At 38.1% G+C, this 25,849-nt stretch overlaps 1 protein-coding gene across 29 annotated transcripts in view; it reads right to left on the reverse strand.

The window, feature by feature from the left end:
- Positions 1-25,849, reverse strand: part of KLF12 (KLF transcription factor 12) — a 589,904-nt gene that overhangs the window by 102,972 nt on the left and 461,083 nt on the right. For all 29 annotated transcript variants that reach the window (XR_008619026.1, XR_008619027.1, XR_008619028.1 and 26 more), the window contains one exon: positions 21,166-21,301. Coding sequence is in view for 26 of the 29 variants with exons in the window: in XM_028497474.2 (XP_028353275.1) it covers positions 21,166-21,301 (136 nt within the window). In the remaining 3 variants the exon portion in view is untranslated. The remainder of the gene's footprint in view (positions 1-21,165; positions 21,302-25,849) is intronic.

The raw sequence follows: 25,849 nt of genomic DNA on the forward strand, positions 1-25,849 counted from the left end.
GCATGTGGGATCCTCCCCGACCGGGGCACGAACCCGCGTCCCCTGCATCGGCAGGTGGACTCTCAACCACTGCGCCACCAGGGAAGCCCAGCACATTTTCTTTATTACAAGAGTCATGATTGCTGTGACAATTTAAATCTTCTAGTTTACAAGACACGGAAGTAGCCTAACATTTGAAAATTGAAAAGTCAGGGAAAAGAGAAGAACAGGCAGGGCAAGAAGAACCTGGGGAAAAATAATCTCAAAGTTTGAGAGGGATGCCACCTGACATGTTAGTCCTCCCCATAGTAGCCCACATATATTTTATTTTAAAAAAATAATTACTGACTAAATCTCTCAGGGTTCTCTTGTTAAGCCTCCTTGCTGAATAAGATGCTCTTCTTTGACTGATTCTCTCCTTATGTTAACTTACTCTTAATATGCAAATTTGTAGTCTGTTGTTTATCTATTAGTTTCTTATAATACTTTTCCCTTGTAAAATTATCACCATATTAAATGTGGCAAATGCGCAGAATTTTAGTTCCTTAAAGAACTCATACGTAACTTATTTCAAATCTTGGGTTTCAAAGCAACTGAATTTGAGCGGGTAATTCTGGTTCAACCCAAATTTGTCATCCTTTTATGAAGGTCTTTTTGTTCCTTTCTCCACATTCATTTGTCATTCAGGAAGTCAGTGAAGAGGTAAAGTGATGGCCTATAGAAAACGACAAGTATATCCACACGTCAAATGCATTTGAAAGCAGATTTGTTTCAGGAGCAAACCTTCAGTTCAGTAATACGGTGTGGTTCCCAGTGACTGCTAAGAGCAAGTCAAGTAAAGGACAGCTCCGCACTGGGCACGCAGAAACCACTTCTCTGCTCTTACATCAAACACATGTCACGTTCCCTTTGCTTACATGTCTGCTTTCTAGTTATGTTCAAAATGAAATTGCTTTCATCTCTCTTTGCATTTTTGTTTCAGAACATTTCAACTTTACATATGAACTTTCAAATTAAGTAAACAGCTGGGCAGATGGAGTTCTCTGCAATTCATTTTCTTATCAAGTGTGAAACTTGCACCTACACATTCTGCTAATTATGATATGAATAAAAGTCACAGTCTAGTGAAAACTGACTAGTTTTCCTGCCTTGAGTCCTATATATCTGTCATCTCAGCAAACTGCTGAGTTCTGTATACATTTCAAAATAGTTTATTGTTACTTCGGAAAGCTATTAAGAGACTCCACTTTTTTTCCGAATTGTAACAGTTTGAGTCATTAAGAAAACTCAAAACTCCTGAGAATAAAGTTTCGTTTTACTCTGGTGAGTTAAGAGGATAAATGCTCTTGGGGACACATAATGGTCTCATAAATCGCATCCTATAAGGGAAGCTGTGCGCACCTTTGTTTTCCTACAAATATTTTCATCCATTGGTCTTTAAGCGGGGCCGTGAGTGCTGGGTCAGTGATACTCTCCATTTGGGAAGTGCCTTAGAGTGCACAAGACACTGCTGTCTCATTCGATCCTCACAAAAGCCTGAGGCAGGAACACAGGCATTACTATATCTGCATTCTGTAAATGAGCACCCTATGGCATTTGGGGACTTGCTGGGTGTCACCATGGTACCAGTCAGTAAGAAATGAGCACGAATTCTAAACGTTTCTTTTTTCTACTACCCAGACAGAACTCAGAGCCAGAAAGCAATTTGGAGATCTCCCTCATCCCCAATGGTGAGGATAAGACCATACAATTTGCCCAGAGTGGGACTCTGGCCACACAGGGACTAAGGACGCCCTGGTTCTTCCCCAGTGTAATGAAAAGGAAGGCTTCAGAGTCAGACATAGCTAGGTTGGACCCTATTTCCAAAATACACTCTCTGTGATCTTATGCAAGTTACCTACATTCATTTGACTTTTGGTTCTTCATCGCTTAAGTGGGAATATTAAGACCTATTTTCTGTAGCTGTGGGAATGAAAAGAGGTAAGAGATGTGGTGTGCCTGTCGCATGACCACTGCTCAGAACACATTCTTTTCCTGCCCTCTTTTCAACTCACTGTTTACATAATGGTACTCAGCTTTCACATTTTACTTCATAAGCTAAACATCTCAGCAATCCATAGTTGCTTACAAAAACTGGTTTTCAATGTATCTGTTTCTGACTTTTGCAGGTAATCCTTATGTTTCTTTTAATTAATGGTTCAATCTTTATTATATACAGTCCTTTCCTTTAAAATACTAGACCAAACAGCAGGCATACTATTCTTATCATAATTTATTTTAAAAGGTAAGTCAAAACCCACATCAGTCTGCTCTAGACAATACATTTGTTTTATATTTATTTTTGTAGTTTCTCTTTAAAATTACACTGTTTTGTGCTTCGAATGGAAGTTAATCCTTCCAATGATCAAGTATTTTGTGAAGTGACCCACGCTGACACTACTTTGCAGCAATAAAAGACTCTAGGGTGGCACTCAAAACCAATTACTGGAGAGACACAGAATTTTATATTTTGCATCCTCTCTACTGCATGCAGTGCTGGGCATGGTCCTGGAGGCAAAATACTGCTTACAGAGCATCCTTAGAGAATTTTCTGGGGTTGCCACAGCGCATTTAGGGACAAGTTTACAAAGAAGCTGCAAGAACTCTCCAGCTAATCCTGGTGTTTCCCTCCTCATGGTCTAATAGGAGAGGAAGGAGCAGGTCTCCTCATCTCCATTCTGCAGATGTGAGTGAGTGCTGAGGCTGGGCAACCTGCAAACAGGGCCAGCAGAACACAGAGGGGGGACGTGAAATTCAGGATCAAGGACTCACACAGCTCTGGGCTTCCACAGGTCATAATCCTTCTTCCATGAAAGTCCCTCCTGTCCTTCCAGGAAATAAAAGTAACACATTGAGTGAATAGAACATTATCTATTCTGATCTTGAAATCTTTGATAATAGGGGGAACTAACCCTTGGAAAACATGTTCTGCATTTCAAACTCACCAGAAGTAAATTACAAAAAACATTCTTCTGCATTCCTCTCAAGATCTCTAAAAAAGCTTCCTAGGACTTCTTTCATTTTCTTAAAGTTATCTGAAAGTTAAACGGCCTCAAAATACGATAATCAGAGTGAATAGGTAGGTGCAGTCTATACATTTTATCAAGACAGAGAGTCGAAATGTTTACCAGATTTAGTAGTCAAAGTATATATTCATGTGACTACTTAGACATAGAAAAAGCTAAAAATCATTATTACACTATTATCTAATGATGCAGTTGAAAGTATTTCTCTATAAATAATACCGTAGCAGAATTTCAATGCAACTTGTCATTCTTCCTCACTGAATTGCCACTTTTTTTCTGCCACATTACCCGTCTGTCATTCCAGATAAGCTGTCAGGTCAAAAAAAATCATTGTCTTCTTTAAGAGCAATACTTCTGTGGCTAGGCTCCTAGAATAAAGCCTTATTATAGAAGTGACCTTTAAGTATATATGGATGACACCAGCATCCTACCCGTATTTATTATGCAGAATCTCATGCTCTGCGTATCTAGGTATTAACAGTTCCCTAGCTTTATCTAACTGTTGTTGCATTATTTTTCCTGGATGCTGATTTGTTAGCCCAGTTGTTAATTTTTCAATTACACTATACTAGGTACATTTGTATAAATTATGGCAAAATTTCTTTTGAAATGGGAAAGGGTATAAGTAAAGAAATACGGTATTCGGCCTTGTTGTCATGGCTTCTGTTCTGGGATTAGGATCCCTGTGGGCCAAAGAATACAATCATCAACCCAGGACTCCAGTTCACTGGCATCATGCTGGAGTAGTCTCAAAAATTATTCCCCACAATGTGCTATCCTGGTCTGCAGAATGCACTAAATATGGCAAGCCACCGACCTACATCGGCTGTTTTTAACTGCTTTTCCCCCAATATTCATAGACATGTAATTCTCATGTTTATATACACAGTCAAACAGACACCAGAAAATAGACACAAATAAACCCAGATTTTGAAGGTCGCTCATTACGGCTATGGTACAGACAGCAGGTTAAATGATATTTCCAGTTAGCTGCAACTCCACTCTTTGAACCGACTACAGTATACCAGTGAGTCCTACCCCACCAATTTGTATCCACATCTTAGATGAAAACTGCTACCAGAAGCCTTTTTTACAATGAAATCGAACACAGAATCTCAAAGCGTAAAAGAGACAAAAGCAATATGTAGCTATAATAAACTTATTTTATGAATAGAAATTCTTAATAATTATTACAAAATGGATACAAAAAGAACATTATGTGTTTTACTATAAATACTAAAATGTGACGGTGTTTCCAAGATCAATGGCAGCATCCAAATGACCTTGTATTTCGTTTCAGTGAGTGAGTTTAAAAGAATCTGGAACCACTGAAATTCATAGTTAAAAATGGTCAGACTGTTTAACAGGCCATTCTGCAATCTCTGAATCCTCTGCCATTAGAATAATGTCGATTTTCACTGGGTGGAGAAGTACTTGAATAATTTAAATGTGTACTGAGTGGAAGGATATAAAGGAACCCTCTGAGGTATTTGAAATAGTCTATATTTTGATCTATACGAAGGTCACATGAGTGTGTTCATCACTGAGCTGTACGCTTAAGATCTGTATACTTAATGATGTACATGTCACATCTTAATAATAAAACAATGACCCAGAAGCCTGAAAAACAGTAAAGGAAACTTTTGTTTTTAAGTTAGTTAAGAAAAATGTCTAATGAAAGTGTATATTGTTTATCATTATTATTAGAGTTAGCAAATAAGAGCCAACATGATTTCTAACATATTATCTTGGCCACACATGCTATAAAGATTCACTTGATACAAATGACTGCTAAACCATGGTGAAGTCACATGCTGAACACATGTGCCTGACTTTGCCTGACATTTAATTGAGCCTGGCACATGTGTGCTTTAGTAATGTACTCAGCTGTGCAATTTTATGTGAGTGGACATCTGTAGACGTGAATTTGAAAAGAATTCGTGCAAAGTGACAACCTTTATAACTAGCAATGTATGATAAAAGGGGTCATAAGGGAAGCAGCAACAACTAACATTTATTGAGGTTTTACTACACTACAAGCACTGTGCCCAGTTCCTGCATTCAGTACCTCAAGAATTGCATTTACAGGATTTTTAAACATATGAACAGAGACGGCAGGAGATCTGTTTTGCAATCTGCCCCTACAATAAGATAATATGGCAGTACAAATTAATGCAATTATAGGCTCCAAGTTTGTTAAAAAAAAAAAAAAAAAAAAAGTTGTTTGGCAACTCTTATACGTGATTGTATTATAACTGCAATTTTAAAATTTATTGAATTTCATTAAACTGAACCTTAAGCATTTAAAATCTAGCATTCTATAGGTGTCATCTTGAAAAGCATCATCAAAGGAACTTTTCTGACACCAGATGCATATCTTCTCATTTGAAGAATTTATAGCTCACAAATTCCTTTCCTTAGCCTGCAAGAGCAGTGAATAAGCTTGGAGACATGATGGGAATGAATTTCCTGGCTTAGGACTCCTTTCCTAAACAACTATTGTCTTCGTGATTAATATTTTTCATATGTAAAGCAGGTTCTTGACATTTTTTAATTGGATCTCATATAAATCATCTATTACCATTACATTAAATCTTACTGAAGTTTCAATTCTAAAACTCTAAATTCCAAACTCTTACTTGATTACTTAGATTCAAGTAAAATTTTTTTTAACATCTTTATTGGAGTGTAATTGCTTTACAATGGTGTGTTAGTTTCTGCTTTATAACAAAGTGAATCAGCTATACGTATGCATATATCCCCATTATCTCCTCCCTCTTAAACTGGTTTTAAAATCAATAACGACTGGGTTTTACAAGCATCGGATTTGCTAAAAAGGAAGGATTGACACTTTTTTCCCCCCTAAGTTGGGAAGACATGTGAAACAATCTTGAATCTTTTTTTTCCCCTGTGATAAAGATGGGTTTGCCTGACCCATGCAGACCTTCCCCAATGACTGGTGATTTCTGGCATATATTCGATGCTCAAGAAATGTAAGCTTCCATGAAAGATAACAGAAATTACTGCAATGTGTGGAAGAACTTAAGTTCACTGAAAATTTTCTTTGACTACAAATGTCCTAGATATTGTGGTGGACAGAAAATGAAACCACTCTTGGCGTGTTAGAGGTGACATTCTCTACTTGTCTCCTTCACGAAGCTGAGGGTGAGGTCTTTACACATGGCAAGGGTTCAATAAGCACTGAATGAGTGAAGTGTAAGAAGGAAGTAATCCCCTTCTGACGTCTGTCATGTCATTAAGTAGAACAATTAACAACAATAAACAGTCATTCAAATGATCTGGTATGAATCAGTAATATTTATCTGCAATTTTGACTTTATAATTTTAGTTATGTAATACAAACAGGTAACTATAGTTCCTGGGCACCTTACAAGCACAGAAATCTGGAAAATACTTGAGACTCTCCCTATCTTTAATGGAAAAGAAATGGGAAGGTTGGAGAGTTATAAACTATTACGGAGTTAGCAAATGGAAGAGCTATTACTGAAAGAAAAGCTCCTTATTTTCTCATTGGAATAAACCAAGACCCAACCTCATTTGGGGTTTAAAGCTTACGAATACTTATTCACGTTTGAAGTTAAGAGACCAGAGGAAGAATTTGAAAGTTCATGTGGATAAGAAGACAAAGATGTACCCAGAATGAAAACAGAGAGGGGGAGATACAAATGACTATGGCATTTACTGGGCCTTTAATAAGTATACTTTGAATGGATAAAAATTCATAATTGCTACCTACATCGATTTCTCCAGATAGTTATCAGATCATCAAATTTATATATTCAGACAAAAACATGTTGTAATTAAGTTGTTTTTTTTTTTTTTTTTTTTTTTCCCCCCAGACACAGTTATTTGAATAACTGTCCCAAGCTTTCTTTTCACTCTGGGTTGATCTCTAGTCTACAGAAATGAACATCACTTCTCTGGCTGTCATCTTATTTTTCTCATCTCCCTCACAGTTACGTGTACACGTTTGCTTCCTCGAATCTTAGGCTCCTACCCCTTCAGCACTCATGATTCCTTCCTATTAACTTGCTGCATCCAGGCTTATAAGTCCTTTCCACAACTCAATGAGATCTGTACTGTCTCTAGTTCATTTTTTGCTAAATTGATTAGAGTTCTCATTTTTCACTCTCCTGAAACCTCAAAGGGACAGGATCTGGCTGAAAATCACTCTTATTTTCTTGATGCTTCTCTTAGCCCTTCTGTCCGTGTAACTTTCTTTATCTTTCTCCTCACCACGGGTCTTCCTCCAAAACTGGTCCTTGGCATCTTGTTCTTCACTGAGAAGGACTGAATAGATCTTATTTTAAAGATTAAGTAACCAAGAGAATGCTTTAAAAAAAGACTGAATACCAAAGGTAGCTGGAGATGTGGACTGACTGGATCTCTTGCACACTGCTGGCGGGAATGTAAAAGGATACAGCTACTTTGGAAAACGGTTGGGTAGTTTCTTACAAAGACAAACATACATGTTCCCTTGACCCAGCAATTCCTCTTCTAGGTAGCTACCTAACAGAAATGAAAACATGTCCACAGAAGGGTTGCACAGAATGTTCATACAGCCCTAATATAATAAACCCAAACTGGAAACAACCCAAATGTTCATCAATGAGTGAAAGAATAAACAAATTATATTACATCCAAGTAAAGGAGTACTACTTAGCAATGTAACAACATGCAAGAATCTCAAAAACATCATGTTGAGTGAAAGAAGACTGGAACCAAAGAATACATAGTATACGATTCCATAAACGAAGGTCTAGATAGAACTGCTCCATAGACAGACATCAGAAAGTGGTTGGCTGGGGGTTAGGGGGAGGTACTGAATTTACTGGTGGGTGCAGGGGGCGAAGGTAACTTTTTAGGCGATGGAAACGTTCTGTATCTTGATTCAGCACAATTACTGAAGCCTGCGCGCCTAGAGTCCGTGCTCCACAAGAGAAGCCATGGCAATGAGAAGCCCCCACACTGCAATGAAGAGTAGCCCCAGCTCGCCGCAACTAGAGAAAGCCCGAGTGCAGCAAGGAAGACCCAATGCGGCCAAAAATAAATAAATTTTAAAAATAAAATAAAATAAAATAAAGCAGTTGAGCAGGGCATATTCATGCCCCCCCACACCATTTCTCTCTACCCATCTCATACACATACTTCTACTCTAACTTTAAAATAAAAAAAAAAAAGGTGCAGGTGTATGAGTACAGTCGCCCCCCTCTCCCCCAGACCCAACCCCGGCCCCATGCCCACCCCATCCACGCGTTCTGCATTTGTGGATTCAACCAATCGTGGATTGAAAAAAAAAAAAAAAATTTTTTTTTCCCATAAAGTTCCAAAAAGCAAAACTTGAGTGTGCCAGAAGCTGGTAACTATTTACATAACATTTACATTGTATTTACAACTATTTACATAACATTTACATTGTGTTAGTACTATAAGCAATCTAGAGATGATTTAAAGTAAGTATAAGGGAGGATGTTGTGTAGGTTATATGCAAATACGAAGCCATTTTTATAAGGGACTTGAGCATCGTTGGATTTTCGAATCCACGTGGGTCCTGGAACACAGTCCCCATGGATACCAAGAGGCAACTGTATATACAAATGTTAAACCCTTTGAACTGTATTTTTTTTTTAATTTTTATTTTAGTTATTTTTTTATACAGCAGGTTCTTATTAGTTATCCATTTTATACATATTAGTGTATATATGTCAATCCCAATCTCCCAAGTAATCACACCACCACCACCCCCTGGCCACTTTCCCCCCTTGGTGTCCATACGTTTGTTGTCTACATCTGTGTCTCTATTTCTGCCCTGCAAACCGGTTCATCCGTACCATTTTACTAGGTTCCACATATATGCATTAATATATGATATTTGTTGAACTGTATTTTTAAAATATGTGTTTTATTGTATGTATGTAAATAATACCTCAAAAAGAAAAAATAAACCTCAATAATCATTCTTATGCCAATGACTGCCTTTCTAAATTTCCAGCCTTCTCTAATCGGTTCCAGTTCCAGATCTCAAAATGCCAACAGGATGGCTCCGTTTGTAAGTTTCACCATTTTATCAAACTCCACCCACTCTACTCAATTACAATATTCAGTTCAAAGGCATGGCCATTCCTTTTGCCTTTATCGTATCCTTTAAAGTCTAGTTATCACTAAAACTGTCAATTATTCCTTTAAAACGTAAATCATAAATCCTTTCCCTTCAACACAGAATGCAGGAAGGAGCACTTTTAACATGTACTGTAAAATATATCTGATCGGACATCATTAGTATCACTACTTATTGGCTTTATGATGCCTACTAAGTACTTAACTTTCCTGAGTTATACTGTCCTCATCTGTAAAATGAGATAATTCATTCACTGCTACATTAGGAACATGGTAGATACATAATAAATATAAACTCAGACTTATAAAGCACTATATTTTTAATACAACACTTACAGTTATTGTTACTGGTTCAAAAGCCACCACTGAAGCCCTGGCCCAGGCCCAGAGGTGCTTGTATCTGAACTACTTCAATAACTTCCGATATTGTCTTCCTGAGTTTTTTGGGCATGTGACCAACTTGTTACTCATTTTCATGACTAATAATTTATCATGCAATCCCTTTTAAAACACTAGGATAATCTTGATCTTTTAAAGATAACACATGGCAAGATTTATGAAACTCCTCATTTGTTTTCAAAGTAGCTGTCAATCTGGAAGCTTGGGTAAAAAATGTAGTAGTAAAAAGCCAAGGCTATAAATATATTTTTAAAAAACCAGCTTGATTTTAGTCTATGAAGACATTACACGCTTTTAATTCAACAATTACTTTGTTTGTTTTCTTGACAATACTTTTGCTGGATATTCTCATATTGTAAAAGCTTTACTGGTCTGCTGACTTTACTTGAATAAGAAGCCTCATAAAAAGCTACAGTGAAAAATTAATATCTTAACCCCACAATGTAATCTACCCAAGTAGACAAGAAGATATTCTAATTTCTTGATTTTAAGAAAGACATTTAGGGATTCCCTGGTGGCGCAGTGGTTGAGAGTCCGCCTGCCGATGCAGGGGACGCGGGTTCGAATCAATTTCCTTGTTTGCACTTTACTATTATATACTAGGAAAAGTTTCTCTAAATGTACAATTTAAAATGAGTTTTATATTTGCATTAGAAAATGGAAACTACAAGAATCAATTCCATGTTTTCTATCACGTGTAACAGCGATTACATATACAGAACAAAATGGAGAAGGGATGTAGAAATGAAGACCCAAACATTTTTTGCTGAAAGGTCACGACGTCTTAGCTCAAAGACTTTATCTTCTCTGATCTGTGTAATAGTTTCAATTTTATGTTTTGTATTTTGTCACTTTCATAGTCCACAGCTATCTAATTCCAGGAATCAGGGGAACAGGCACATGAGCTAATGTTAATTTTTTTTGTCATTTTGTGCACCATAAGAGGTTAATCAATGTTAATTTGAGTTTAGAGACTGAATATAACTACATTTCATAGGCTTTGCTTATTCCGCTAGAATCAGCCTCTCGCTAAGTGCTACATCTTTTGTAATACCACTCTATTGCACTTGGCAAAATAAAACACTTCTGAGAGTGTAAGCCCCGGAGATAAGAGTTTACACTATGAAATCCAGATATCAAGACTCAATAAATGTACTTGTTATTAATTTTAAAACATACATCATTAAGTAGATATACAAAGAAGAATTTATGAGATCCACCAGGGCCATCTAGAAATTTCATGAGAACATGACTAAAATTTGCTAAAACTTAAGAAAATAAGATTTCAAAAATAGGTAAATTAATTTCAATTGCTTCTAGAAACAATAGCCATTTTTTCCCGAAATATTACTACACTAGTCATCACTCTCCTAAAGCTTTGCATCTCCATGAGAGGAATATATTTCCCCACCCCACTGTTGCTGGGCTTGGTCATGTGCCTTGCTTTGGCCAATGGGATGCTAGTAGATGAATGATGTGAGCAAAGGCTTACAATTTGTTTGTACTATAGGGCTTGTCCTCTTGTGCTCTAGCCACTGCTGTGAGATATACATGCCCTGGGCTGTCCTTTGGGTTAAGAAAAATGAGTGAACAGTACTGCTCCAAGAACCTGCAGACCTGCTCCAAATGACCAGCTGATACATGGAAGAGAAGTAAATGTTTTATGATGGTATTCCACTGAGTTCTGGAATGACTGGCTACACAGCATTATAGTGGCAATATATGATTAGGAAAAAAAAAACCACCTTGATATTGAATTTGGGGTGCTGCCATATTTTTCTTAGGTATTAAATTAATATTTGGTGGCAGACATTACTGATTAATTGAATCAGTCCTGTCCATGTTTTTCTTTTCCTTAGCCATACTCCAATAATTGAGAACCTGTAAATTAGTCTTGACCAATGAGATATAAGCAGAAATCACATGGTGGGTGTCCTGGGAAAGCTTTTTAAAAGTGACACAGTTGGTTGCTATGTTCTTCTGGTTAGTTTGTTTTGCTTTTACTCCTTCTCTTCTGACTATTATAAGGGTGGGATACCTGGAGATGCAGTTGACTTCATATAACCATTGGAAAGCCACAACTGAAGGACAACAAAACAGGAAGAGAGAAGAAACCCTAGGACAAACCTTAGGACACTCCATCAGCCTGTCCTGCTTACTCCAGACTTCTTGTTATACCAGAAAAATAATTCCATGTTTAAGTTCTCTTGTAACATTTATTGTTATTTGCAACCAAAAGTAACATTAATCGATATTTGAAAGGATATGTAGATAGGTAGGTAAACAGATAGAACTTTATTCAAATTAACAAAAAAAGATCCAGAATTGTACCCGGAAATTTGCTGGCATTTTTACTACACTAACTGCACATGGTTTGGGATTTAACTTTTAGGATAAGCCATAATGTGTGATGTATTAGATTTCAACTGAGGGCAACCCTTAACTTTGTGACTGTGAAAGCAGATGGCACAAAATCATGGTAAAATGTCAACCTGATAAGATTCACTCTGATCCAAGCTATCTTTTTCTATCTATGTCAGATTTTTCTTTATAGCGGCAGGTTCTCCATGAAAACGTATCCTTCAATTTTCTACTTTCATTTGACACATGTAAGTAAACATATTCAATGAGATTCAAGTGTGGGAGAGTGCTATGAAGTGAAGGAAAATTATGGTACAATGGCAATAACTCATGAAGAGTAATAAGAAGAGAGAGTGCCTAGAGCATTCGACTGCAAATGGAAGAGATTATATCCTGGCGAATTGAGTTCATTTCAAATATATTACAGTATGGTTTTCTATCATATGTACTCTGACTATATTAATAAATGAAAGAGTGATGAATAGTTCCAGGAACTTGTAGCGAAACATTAATATTTCAACATCATTGTTGAGTATCTATGTCAACACACATCAAAAATGCATGAGAAATGACTACCTATACTCACTAGTCACACTCATTAAGAATATATGGATGAGAAATAGAAACGGTATACATAGATTTGCAATGCAATTACAGGTAGAACATATAGAAAAGAAGAAAGCTACACAAAGATCTCACACAGAGAAGTACGTCAAGCAACTGACAGCAAGTTAATACTGGCCATCAGTTTGGAGTGTACTGTACGACCACATGAAATACCACTTTATTTTAAATTATGAGGCATCTCAGTAATTACTAGCACTAAAACCTTTTTAAATATAGAAGTAGCAAAAATAAGTAGCCACTCTCAAACAAAAGCGGCTCTTCACTCTATCTATGATGTAGCTTTGGAATCCCCTTCTTTAAAAATAAATATAAAAACAACAGTTTGGCTTTAACAAGTATGGTTTCTATCTATTTTTAAATTGATCACCTAGAAGTAATAAATTCACATTAGAATGAGGCATGGCAGTTTGAAAAACAAAATCAACACTCAGGTAACAACAATTTCCAAGTGGTTAGGAAGGCTAAACAAATAATCTGTTTATATCTGTAGTACATAGTGTCACGTGGCTGTGGGATCTTAGTTCCCTGACCAGGGATTGAACCCGGGCTCTCAACAGTGAAAGCGCACAGTCCTAACCACTGGACCGCCAGGGAATTCTGGTGCCTTTTATTTTATTTTACTTTTTAATGATCAAAAAGATTCAGGCATAAAAAATTCTGAGGGTAAGCTCTCACTTGGAACGACAGTTGCATCATTTTCAGGGAAAAAGTACGCATGTTTCTGTATCCTAGAAGATACAGTAACAATATATGAAAAAAAGACTTTCTAGGATAATAAATATTTTTGACTCATCAGGGGATACAAAATTAGATTTCAAGAACCCAGGCCCAAAAGAAGTAAGTACTTCTCTGAAAGAAATTTTGAAAGAAAAATTTTGTTTTGCATTTATTTTTTGTTTTTGTTTATTGATTCTTGTGTGGGTTAAATAACTGCAGATTCCCTTAGGGGAAAAAAAAAAGAACTTGTTAAAGAACTTGTTAAAAAAAAGAACTGTTTCCTACAGCATAGAGGGAAAAGTATCAGTGGATAAAGAGATTCAGTCCTGAATTCCTCTCCCTAGGGATGTCATGGTAGAATCATTACTTGGCATCAGTAGAGCTCAGTTTCTTCTGTAAAATTAATGTTTTCTATTGGTCAGTGAGTTTGTTTATTCATTCCAGAATATTCCTGCCTTAAGGTCTCTGCACTTGTTATTCCCCCTGCCTGGAGCTCGGTTCCTTTACATCTCCTGGGGACTTGACCTCATGCCTCTTTAGGTCTCTCCTAACATACAATCTTATCAGAGATCTTTAAATGCCTTAGGTGAAAGAGTAAACGCTGTCTACCATGGCAGCTCACTCAGTACCCACACCCTGTCTCCCTCACCTCCAGAGCACTTACCTTCTTCAGAGGTACCATGTGCTGACCGTCTGTTTCCCTCCCACCTCCTCCACTGGAATATAAGCACCGTGAAATCAGTGATTTTGTCCATTTTATTCAATGCTGTTCTAGTGTTTAAAAAAGCACCTGGCCAGGCACTGTGCTAGCAGCCCTGGAGATACATGGAAGACTAGAACATGTTATCTACCCTCTGAACAGCTCAATATATTGGAGAGTCTGACATGTATGGACACAGGGGTGTCTATACATATACATATATGTGTATGTATGTGTACATATACAAACACATATATATAAAGATTTATATATATATATATATATCTATACCACAAGCTCCTATGTCTAACTGTGGAAGCTGTGGACAGCTAGGCAGCACTAGTCATATAAATGGCACCCTTTAGGATGTACGTGTTCAACCTGCACCACCGTACCCAGCTTCCTTGAGACTGAAATCTGTAAAACACAAAGCTGATGACACCATTGCCATTTAAAATCTACTGATGTCTCCCCACTGTCTACAGAATAAATTCATCCTTCCTGATCAGGTCCCTACCCACCTCCCCAAGCAGCTGCATCTCCCAGCTCTCCGCCACACTCACTTCCGCGCCAGTTACTATGAACTCACACATCCCTACCGCGTGTCAACGCTCTCCTCTACTCCAGAATGAGCTTCTCCGTGACCTTTCCCCCCTTTCCTCATTGCAGCCCTTCATGCTTTTATCCCATTGGGCTTTGATTCGCCTCATATATGTTGATTCTGAGCTCCCTGTGGTAAGGTTCTATGAATCATTCATTCTGTATCCCCAACATGTAACACAGGGCTGAATAAACGAATTAATTATTCACCAAATACAGACATGACTGAATTGGCTAATTCACAAAACAGTTCAAATATCAAATTATTATCAAAAACTGATCAGACTTTCTTTAAACCAAAGTGGGACCAACACGGTCCCATCAAAGCGATAAAAATGACTGTGTATGGGTGTACAGTCTTCATCTTGCTATTAAATACCCAGGGATTGAGTTACTCAGTGATCATTATATATATATTTTTTAGTATTGCTAGAATGTTGGGTTGATGCAGGCTACGTATACACTTTAGACTTTACCTATGTTCATTCACATCAAATCAGGAGCTTTTTCTGACCTCCTTTAGAAGAAGAGCAACGCAAAAGTGTTTATCTCCTTGGCAAGACAGCCTCTCGGATTTACCCGTCAGCCATGATGTCTATTATTAGTCTATTAGAGAGCTAGACTTCCACCTACAGAACTGAATCAAAGCTATTTCTTTGCTAAGGCATGAAGTGGGGATTTGAAGGCATCCCAAACACATGAGGCTTATTAAATAAAAGTATAGCTTCTTTTAACGAGACAAGAATCTGTGAAAGATTTAAAAGAAAAAAAAAAACCCTGAAATTGTCTGACATCCTGAGCTCTCTGGCTTCTTCCCTGAGCACAATCAGCTCAGCTGGGTTCGTTCTAATCAGCAGACAAGGGAAGGGGCATGATCCAAGTACCCTCAAATCTTTCAGTCAAAGGGCTGCAAAATTAGATGACACAGTACCATTTCAACCCTTGGACAAACACTTCTTTTTATAGATTGACAGAAAGCAATTCTAAAAAGGATGTGCATTTTGGGAATGTCAGCACATATGTATATACCGAAACAATAATTTCTTAAAATAATAGCAACAGTGAAGTTTATAGAAAGAACGCTCTGATGTATTTGTACTTTATTTCTTCACATATCAATATAATGTTGTGTGTGATTTACAGAAGTGGAACACCTTTTTTTTTTTTTTTTTTTTTTTGTGGTATGCTGGCCTCCCTCTGTTGTGGCCTCTCCCGTCGCGGAGCACAGGCCCCGGACGCGCAGGCTCAGCGGCCACGGCTCACGGGCCCAGCCGCTCCGCGGCACGTGGGATCTTCCCGGACCGGGGCGCGAACCCGGTTCCCCTGCATCGGCAGGCGGACGCGCAACCACTGCGCCACCAGGGAAGCCCCGTGGAACACCTTTTTAAGAACCATTTCTGAGAAGGCATCTGATAGAATTATCTCTCCCTAAGTCAGATTATATTTAAAGTGACAGCGAGTTTAAAGATGAAAACAATCTGAAATTATTTCATAAAAGTTATATTCTTATTGGGATTCAGGTCTCAAAAAACTTTGCTAATTTTAGATAGTTATGGTTTAGAGATATTAAAGCCACAACATAAAAACAAGAGCTGCCTTCATAAAGGAATATGGGTTTATAGTCAGACAAACTTTGATTTCAATATGAGCTCTGCAAATTATCAGCTATAGGACCTCTGGGGATAGAGGAAACCTCTCTGGGCTTCCAGTCTCTTTGTGCATAAAAACAGGAGCGTAGGGCAAATTAAATGAAAACTATGTAAGTTCTCACAGAATCTGCCTGAAAGAAATCAGTCAGTAACAGTTTTGTTTTCTCTTTCGTCCTTATCTCTAGGACTGTTCTCTACTGTAATTTAAAAGACATTAACAAAGTTATACATGAGGAGATTCAGAAATAAGGATCCAGAATTTTAAAATAAGGAAAATGAAAAACACACACAAAAAACCCAAACCGAAAACCTCCAAGATTTCTGACCCTTCTCTGATCATCAGATGCAACCTTCTAAATTAAAAACCATGATGTTTGAGCCAGCAGCAGAATCTGAAGGAATAGGATATCCAACTTGCTACCATATCTGTTCTTTCAAAGAGCATCTAAGTGCAAATAAAGATCCGACTCTTCATTTCCAGAATTCACAAATTGTTTTCCTTTAAGAATAAGGGCACTTGGCACACAGGCAATATAATAAAAACAGGGGGAGGAAGGCAGTGTTTTAATTAGCTTAAATGTAATTGACAAGGAACTATTTAAAAAGAATATCCTTTTAACAGGTTCAAATTTTAGGGATGCTAAGCAAAGCAAAAAGCTACTAATGCTACTAATGTATGTTGCTTCTTTTCGACTCTGACAGTTACAATCAAGATCAGAGAGGGCAGAGAACTCAGATATGGTGCGAGTTAAACAATCACGTGCATTTACCAATTCTGCGAAAACTGACACTGAGGAAAGCTGGTCTATCTCCTTAAAATCTTCATCGGCCTCCCCCACCCTCTACTCCACCCTTTCCCACTTCACTCTTACTGAAAGTATCATGTCTGGACCTTTATTCTTTCAGTTTAAGGCTTGTTCCTGGTTAAACACTAACTCCTCTGAGGAGGGCCCTCTTTCAGATATTCTTATTCATTTACACTTTACTTTGAAGGAAGTTGATTATTCTACCAGCATCAACAAATGAGGAGTAGGAAGGTTTGGAGTTAGAGAAAAAAGAAGAAAAGGGGGTACAGAAATTAGAGGCTCTGGGTAAGAGAGCCAAATTTTACCTATTTAAAAAATATCATTGTTTTGCCTAGGGTTAGAGTTAATTACAATAATTTGCTCTACTCGTGTGCCTGTACCTCTCTTTTTCCAAACACTTACTTCATAATTATGTTTGTCAAGTAGTTAAGGGTAATGATCCTATTATAGCATCAGAGGGGGAGAAAAAAAAAAAAAACAGACCTAAGCAAAACAGATGTGCTATGAATTGCTGGAAGTTGGCTTTGTCAGAATTACTTGACTACATTGTCTCTGGCTCAGACAGTATCTCTACAGTTGAAATACAAGAAGGGTAGAGCCTGACTGTAGGCCTCGCTATGGCCGGTTCTTCCCATTTATCTGAATTCACTGAGGCTGAGCTGATAAATGAGAAGCAAGTGAATCAATGAAAACAGTTGCAATGATTGGCTCAAGCACAGTTCAGGAGACTTGCTATAAAGATCTATTTAAATGGAAGTGAACTTAGGTTGCAGCTCTAGCCACCAAGCATTGTTCCTTTTTATTCAAAGACAAGAATATCTAAATATTATATATTGGGGTGGGGAGAGGTGCAATTTTGGCTCACAACTTCTGCATTTCAAATCAAAGGAAAATTTCTTGAACTGAAGATTTAAGAAACGTCCATTTTAAAAACCAGTAAAATGCATAATACCAAATATTTAAAAACAGCATTTATTAGCATATTAAGGTTTATGCTATGTAAACATAATAATGTCAGCAAAGTAAGCCACCAAATTAAAAATTCAAACTACGGTGATGACTGCATGAGGCAAAGCTATGAACCCGAATGGGAAAGGAGACAAAGAAGAGGTTCAGTTGGAGAGAGTCACCTTGCGGGTTAGGATCTTATTTGAAGGGCTGGCCTAAGACAAGGCAGTTTCGTCCCTCTCTAGTGTCAGTCTTTCCTAATATCTTCCTTTCTCATCGTCCCGCTTTCTTCCTTGACACTGCGCTGGTGGCCAATGAGATAAGAGGCATGCCTTCAAACCCCTCCTCGACCATGGCTTTAATTGGAGAGACGTGTTTCGGTTGCCCAGGGCTTCTAAAACGTGCTACCTCTATTGCACATAAACCCTTGATTTTATCACCTCTCTACCTGCAGACATCCTTCTCACCTAACTCAAAGTTCTGCAAGTGCCAGAAACAGATGCACGGATGTCTTTTGAAATCCTCTCATCTCGTACATGCCAAGATGATGTTCAGTCCTCTTATGATTTGAAGCATTATTTTATTGATCATAGTATACGGGAATTTTTTTTTTGTTTGTTGGACAGCTTTTGAGTTAATAGAAGCCATCACGATCCAAAGGCAAACAGAAAAAAGAGGAAAGGGAAATTAATAGTGAAACAGAGACATGCATTAAAAATCAGACAAATTAAGAGCAGGAAGACATATCCACCGAAAGTTAACTTTGGGTAAACCTAAGTACAGATATTTTTAAAAATTCTCTAACAAGGACTATATACTTATTTGTCCCAGAATAAAATTTTCCTCAACACATTGTTTTAAGTTTTGAAATACACCTATATTTAAGAGGTCTCTGCAGAACGTTCTTTTCGCTTCATCTAACAGGATCTTAGCACTTCTCAGCGTTTACACACACATACTCCCCCCTTCTTGAATGATGGTTAATTAACTATTGATGGGTCCTGGCATTCTAGGGCTTCCCAAGTGACAGCTCAGTATTCTTTACTAATCGTTTAATGAAAACACTTACATGAATAATGAATCTGGCACTTGCCTAGATACACATGCAACTTTTGTAATAGTAATAAAGGCAGGCGTATGCACAGTCAGAACAAAATACTGTGGGGCTTACAAATGTTTTCACAAAGCAAATCGGAGAGGTTATGTTGAAAATGAAGCTCCAGTTCCTAAGGCTGCTATTAAAAGTTTCATATTAAAATATACTATTATATTCTCAGCACATAATATTAAAAGCACAAAAAATGGTGACGTTTAAGACGTTAATACCATGATTTGCTCTATAAGCCTGAAATGGAGTAAGCATAACTTAGATTCTAGTAATCACAGTGCCAAACTTACAGAAACACACATATCTATAACACACACACAAATTATGTACATATTATATGGTGCAGGAAAACAGTGTGATTAAAATGTCTATGAAACATGATTCATCTCAGAATTGAACTTTGTCATCATTTAATCTAATTTTTGCAGGTGAGAACATGGAATCCTTGATCTTAAGATTTAGCTCCCACAAACCCACAATCACTGTGCTGATCACTGAACTGGTGATGAAGTGACCGGGCATGCTAGCACTTAAATATGATTTCAGCCACCCTTCTGATCCAACGCTTCAGGTTAACATTGGCTTTGGAGAAACTAAGTTACTACAACCAGTTACTGGAACAAATGAGAGAAAGAAGTGTTTTTATACATGTTCAAGTGGAAGAATATGACTGGTAACAGACATTACAGGGCACTCTTGAGAAAAAGATATGTTTGGGGAGTTAGAAGTCCTAAACTTTGTCTCATCACCACTTATTATATGACTCCGGAGAAGACACTGAACTTCTCTCATCCTCAGTATCTTCATTTGTAAAATCAGCATGACACTTGCAATATTTATATTTCCTAGTTGTCATGTACTTATACTACACACTATTACCATTATTGTTACTACTACCACTAATAATAATATTAATTTCACCCTTGAGGCTCTCATCTGTCAAAACTTTCCAATTCAATTTTCATGCCTTGTAACTATATCACACCCTCACAATGGTCCTGTAAGGTACATATTCTTTCTTACTATAGATGAAGAAACATCTCAGGGTGGTTAGTTAACTTAACTTGCCAGATGTCACATGGCTATTAAGTGACTGAATGTGAACTTGAATCCAAATCTTTCTGACTGCAATTTCATTAGATTTGCCATATCCTGTTTCCCTCTAATATATAATATACCTAGTACCTATTTATCATAGAGACATATTATTCATTTTATACACCCTCACATATACACACACATAGGCTTTAAATTCTAAAATGCCCTACTAATTTTTTTTTTTAATTTCAAGGCCTAATTCATGAAACAGAGTAGATATTTAGTCAATACCTGGGAAAAAAGAATTAATATATGGGAGGTAACTAAGATCATTTTAAGTGAAGTGTTAATTAACTTTTGTGTTGGCAGTAACAGTGGCTTAATTTAAATCTTCCTCTTCTTTAAAATTATGTTATTAAAAATTATGCGAGAGAAAAAATACACATGGACTAGTCACAGGTGCAATTCTAGACACAGAATTGACAATGATGAAAAAGCAGCTATTTTCAATGAAAAAGGTTTTAAACTCTAACCCTGTGCTACAGTTAAAGGAGTGAGAAACGATCCCTTTAAAAATTACATATGATTTGAATTTTTCAAAGGGGTAACAAGGTATCTTCTAAATTTTAAATTTCAAAAAAGCTGTTCTGTACTTTCCTATCAACACAAGATAATATTGCCTGTCATATTTTACTTCTCTTGACTGTTCTATATGAATAATGAAAACAATGATGATAATTAGATAGTGACACTCGAACAATTTTTTTTTTCCAGAGTTAAGGAGAAGGGGCGGAAAGTATTAAAAAAAGAAGTCTCATTTCTATTCAAAATACAAATTTTCAACTACGTAAAACACTCCATGTTTCCCCTAATCTCCTCCCAAAGAACACAAGGCTGAATGGAAAGACGCTGACACGTGTGCCCGTTCAGAGCTAGAATGACAGGTCTGGGGGACAGGAGATGCTGCTGTTTCCATTATCCATTGAACACCTTGGCAATTCTTAGTTCATCCTGAGAATGTGATACTTACTCTTGTACTGCTCTGGCTATGGAAAGGGCCGTAGATCCAGTTTCATTAACGCTATCTAAGGTCACATTTGGCAGGTCATCATCATCACTGTCACTTTTACTTTGTCTGGGAGATAGGCCTCGAGGGTCCATTTGTGCTGGGAAAAAAAGGCATATATAATGAATTAAAATTAGTGTGCAGAAAGTTAACCTTGTCCTGGACCAATATCAAGCATGGAATGTCTCTTCTGTGTATATCACACACACGGAATTCTCCAGAAATCCCAGGAATTAGTGAAAGCGACGTATTTTATGGACTGAGCACGCACTGACTCTTTTCCCTTGCTCATCTGATTTATAAAACCTCCATCAGCTCTCGGTAGTTTCAGGGGATGATTATGGAACAGAAACTGTAAAATCCACAATATAACCAACTTCTGAGTGGTCAAAAGCTGATGAGGTAGCTCATGAGTTACTGTTCTACCCTCTGGCTTCTTCTTGCTTCTGCTACCAGAGTTCTGGCCATTTCGTTGCACATTAGCACTTTCCCTGGAAGGTGGAGAGCAGGAGGGAGAGAAGGTTTTATTTGCTTATAGCGCCCATCAGAAGCTAAAGAACAACGAGGTTTACAAGACTACCATAAAGGTTTAGGTATTCTTCATACTACAGTGAATCCTTGTCCACAGTTCATGGCTGCTCTAAGTGGAGATCTGAGTGCAGGAAAATGACTGAAGTAAGATCCTCCTCCCACTGCAAACTTGCCAGAGCAGGAAATAGCCTGATGTTCTGCCTCCTGTTGATCGGGACCATCAGATCCTTTCAAATGAGAGGATTACCATCAACATTTAATATATTAATATATATTTTAAAAAATAGATTTCATTTCCACCTCCTTCTCTTTATGAACAGCTTTAGCAACCACCGCCTAGGATTTCCATCAGCCCTCTCACCTCAGGCACGGAAGAAGCACACCTTCTAAATTAAAAGTACTGCGCTAGCTACATAATTGCATTGCTAAAATATATGACTTCAACCCTCAGCCAGCTCCCTGAGCCTGCTCTTCCAAGCTGCCTACAAAAGATTTCTGAAACCACCACTAGCTGTAAAGCAAAGCAAAATACACTTAAAATCGTGGTTACGATGACATTTGGGTACATGTACAGTTTCTTTTTTTTTTTTCTCAAATCATTTTTTTTCTTGTGGTTACCGTGCATCATACATTAGGTAGCGCCACAGGAAAATGCTGACATTTTCCCATTTTTTAAACCACAAAAGACAATTTCTCATGATTCTACCTAATACTTACCATATGAATAGAAGAACTATACCTAGAGAGTTTTGATATATTTCTAACTAAACTTGGTTAGGAAGGAGCAAATATCTGCCGAACCCAGGGTGTGAGTGTACTTGACATGCATTCTGCCTGTAAGTATAAACACGAAAATGTACTTTGAAGAGTGGAAGTGTTTGGTAAATGTTGGCTAAATTAAAGAGAAAATAGTGAAACTAATCTAAAGCAGTGGTCCTTTGGCTGATGACAAATTTGCCCCCCCAAAAGACATCTGGCGATGTCTAGAGACACACTGATTTGTCATAACTTGAAGGAAGGGGGATGCTACTGGCACCCAGAAGGCAGAAGCCAAGGATGCTGCTAGACATCCTGCAAAACACAGGACAGTCAGTGCCCCATGACAAAGAATGAACCAGTCTAAAACGTCAATAGCACCAGGCTGAGAAATTTTGACCTAGAGATTTAGGAGTTTGGACATAATGGTGTTACATCCGATGACTTTTAATTGCATAACTATGTTCCAGTTTCAAAGTCACTAGCAACGAAATTAAATCACACATTCGATTATCCATCTTTTCTGGTTCTATCCTCAAATAAAACAATTCACTGTCACGTGACTCAGCATTCGTAACTTCCACCAATACAGCACTCACTCACTCCAACGCCAGGAATGAATTATGCAGTGACGCTCATTAAGAGTCCTTGAATGTTGTCTTTTCACCACATGGTGGAACAAAGACTTTCTTTTCCATCTGATCTCTAGAGATTTCTTAGGAGAGGGACGTTGGAGAAACTCTTTGTAGAGGAAAGTAACCAGTTCCACAATTATGCAATAACAGAGAGCTACTTAAGTATTCAGTCACTCCAAAGGCACTGAAGGCGTCAGACCATTTAAGATTTATTTTGGCTACAGGCAACAGAAACTGGCTCCGGCTAACTCATATTCAACGAATGTGCTGCAAAGATACTGAGCAGCTCACAGAATGGAAGGTAAAGATGAACAACCAACACTCAAGTAGCCCAAGACGCAGAGATGATACAGGCATTTCAACCAGGAAGTCATAGACAAGTTTCCTCTGGGCCCATCTCACTGTAAAATGATTCATTTAACAATCGTTCACAACTGCTCAAATTCAACCAGGAAAATGAGTAATAGACCTATCTAGGCTTCCAAATCTCATACTGTGTGGCGTTACATACACCTGTACACATCAACAATTTAACATTTAAAGTTCCTGAAACACCATGCACGAAGACTCCTTTGCCAAGATATCAAATTAACAAATAGCCAGAGAAAAGAGAATATTTTGGTCCCATTCTGAGCAAGACAGCTAGATCTCTCACAGGTAAGTAATACAACTCAGGGAAGACACAGGCAGTTAACCAATAAGCAATTTGGCTGTGAAAGTTAGTCTCGCTGTATGAGAGATTCCAAATAACTGGTGTGAGAGCTGATCATCTAAATGATGCTATGTTTCTATCTTAATGAAAGTGTAAACTATGTTAAATATGATGTCTTTTTTGATGTACTTTTCAGGAACATTATAATTGAGGATTTCTTTCCAATAGTTTCAATAAATATTATGAAATACATCTGCTGCCGTCATGCTGGGAAACTTTTTACCCGTACCTTCAGCCAAGTCGAGGAAGTAATTAGAAAAGCTTCTTAAAATGTGCATTGCTGATTAGGTCAGATGATTAGCTTATCTACATACTCGCATAATTCCACTCTATTTTTATTAAATGTGGGGTAGGGACATTTATCCTAGTTAACCTCCATTAGTCTTTGAGTTTCTCAGCTCATTTAGGGAACACCAATTCTTTGGGGTGCCCATGCAGAGAAAATGGAAAAGTTACCTGGGCACCAGAATCAAAAACATACCTATTTCCCGAAGTAAGAGAGCAGCCGGAGAACTATAAGCATCTGAAAAGAATTTACATTTGAGATTTATTCCTCTTAAATGAAAAAGGGATCAGACACTGGGGGGTACTCCAGCTCATTGCCGGTGGAAGTGTCATCCCCGAGGTGGAGGTACTGGGGAACACGGTGTGAACTTCACTCCACGTCACACAATCTTGGGAAGATACCTGCAGAACCCCCAACACCTGAAGTTGAACCTATCTACCCTTTCAAACACCCACCTATAGTCAATGTTACTGTAAAGATCACCCCAATGAGTCTTGTCTCCCTGTAGCCATGCTCTCGTGGGGCTCCTTCCCACAGTGACTCTGGCCTTGGCTCCATGACTTGAAGTCACTTTAGACTGAGCGGACACATCCCAGACACCAGATGACCACGTTCATAGGGGTGACTAGCGTGAGAACAGCCCGGCTAAACCCATTCCAAATTTTTGACTCACACAACTGTGAGGAAATAAAATAGTTGCTATTTTAATCTACTAAATTTGGGAGTGATTTGTTACACAGCAATACAAAATCAATGTACTGAAACAGGAGGGAAGGGGCGCAGGGCACAGCCTTTGAAAGAATGACACACCCCGAGGACATGACATAAACTGATTAGAACACAATGGGTCCAAGATGGTGGACAAGCCGACGTGCACTAGACCTTGAGCCTCACTATCACTCACTGTAACACATCAGCAAGCTAAATGACACACCCACGGGTGCCATGACAGCTCCAAGGCCAACCATAAGGATCAAAAAGTGGGCGGTGGCTCAATTCCTGGAAATCCCCACCCCTTCCTGAAATAGCTGGAATACTCCTCCCACTCATTAGCCTATGAAATTACCCTCCCCTATAAAAACTGACAACCCCCATACCCAGGGGCCTTTCTCACCTTCTGAGACGGACGACACTCTGTCTGTGGAGTGTGTTTCTCACTCTGTCTGTGGAGTGTGTTTCTCTCTAAATAAATCCACTTCTTACCCATCACTTTGTCTCCCGCTGAATTCTTTCTGCGATGAGACATCAAGAACCTGAGCTTCATTAAGTCCTGAAACCAGGTGTGTGATCTCAGTTGGAAGACTGTGGGTTTTGGCCGGGTTCGAGTCCCGGCATGTGGGTTCAAGTCCCAACCTGAGGTGCACGGTTTCAATACCAGCTACTCTCCCAGCTCCTTCCAGTGATTTCCTGGCAACGAGGTGGAGAATCTTCTGCTACAATTATAGTCAGCCTATCACACTCCTCTCTATTTCCCTCCCAAGAGGTAATCTGGCCTTGAGTGGCATATATTTAAGTGGGCTATTAATACAGTAAAGGAAAATAAATGCCACATGTTATTTTACATTATTTACTTCTTAATCCAAAATGTGCAAAATGTATTTACAGGTATTTTGTCTTTAGAAGTGTCTTCTTTGATCCTTGACCGTGCCTCATACAGGCTTCTATGGGAAAGAGGCCATGAGCTGGCATCATTGCTCTGGTGAACAAAGCTTTTCTACCCAAGTTCAT

Source organism: Physeter macrocephalus, chromosome 13 (genome assembly GCF_002837175.3).
Source record: "Physeter macrocephalus isolate SW-GA chromosome 13, ASM283717v5, whole genome shotgun sequence".
NCBI classification, from domain to species: domain Eukaryota; kingdom Metazoa; phylum Chordata; class Mammalia; order Artiodactyla; family Physeteridae; genus Physeter; species Physeter macrocephalus.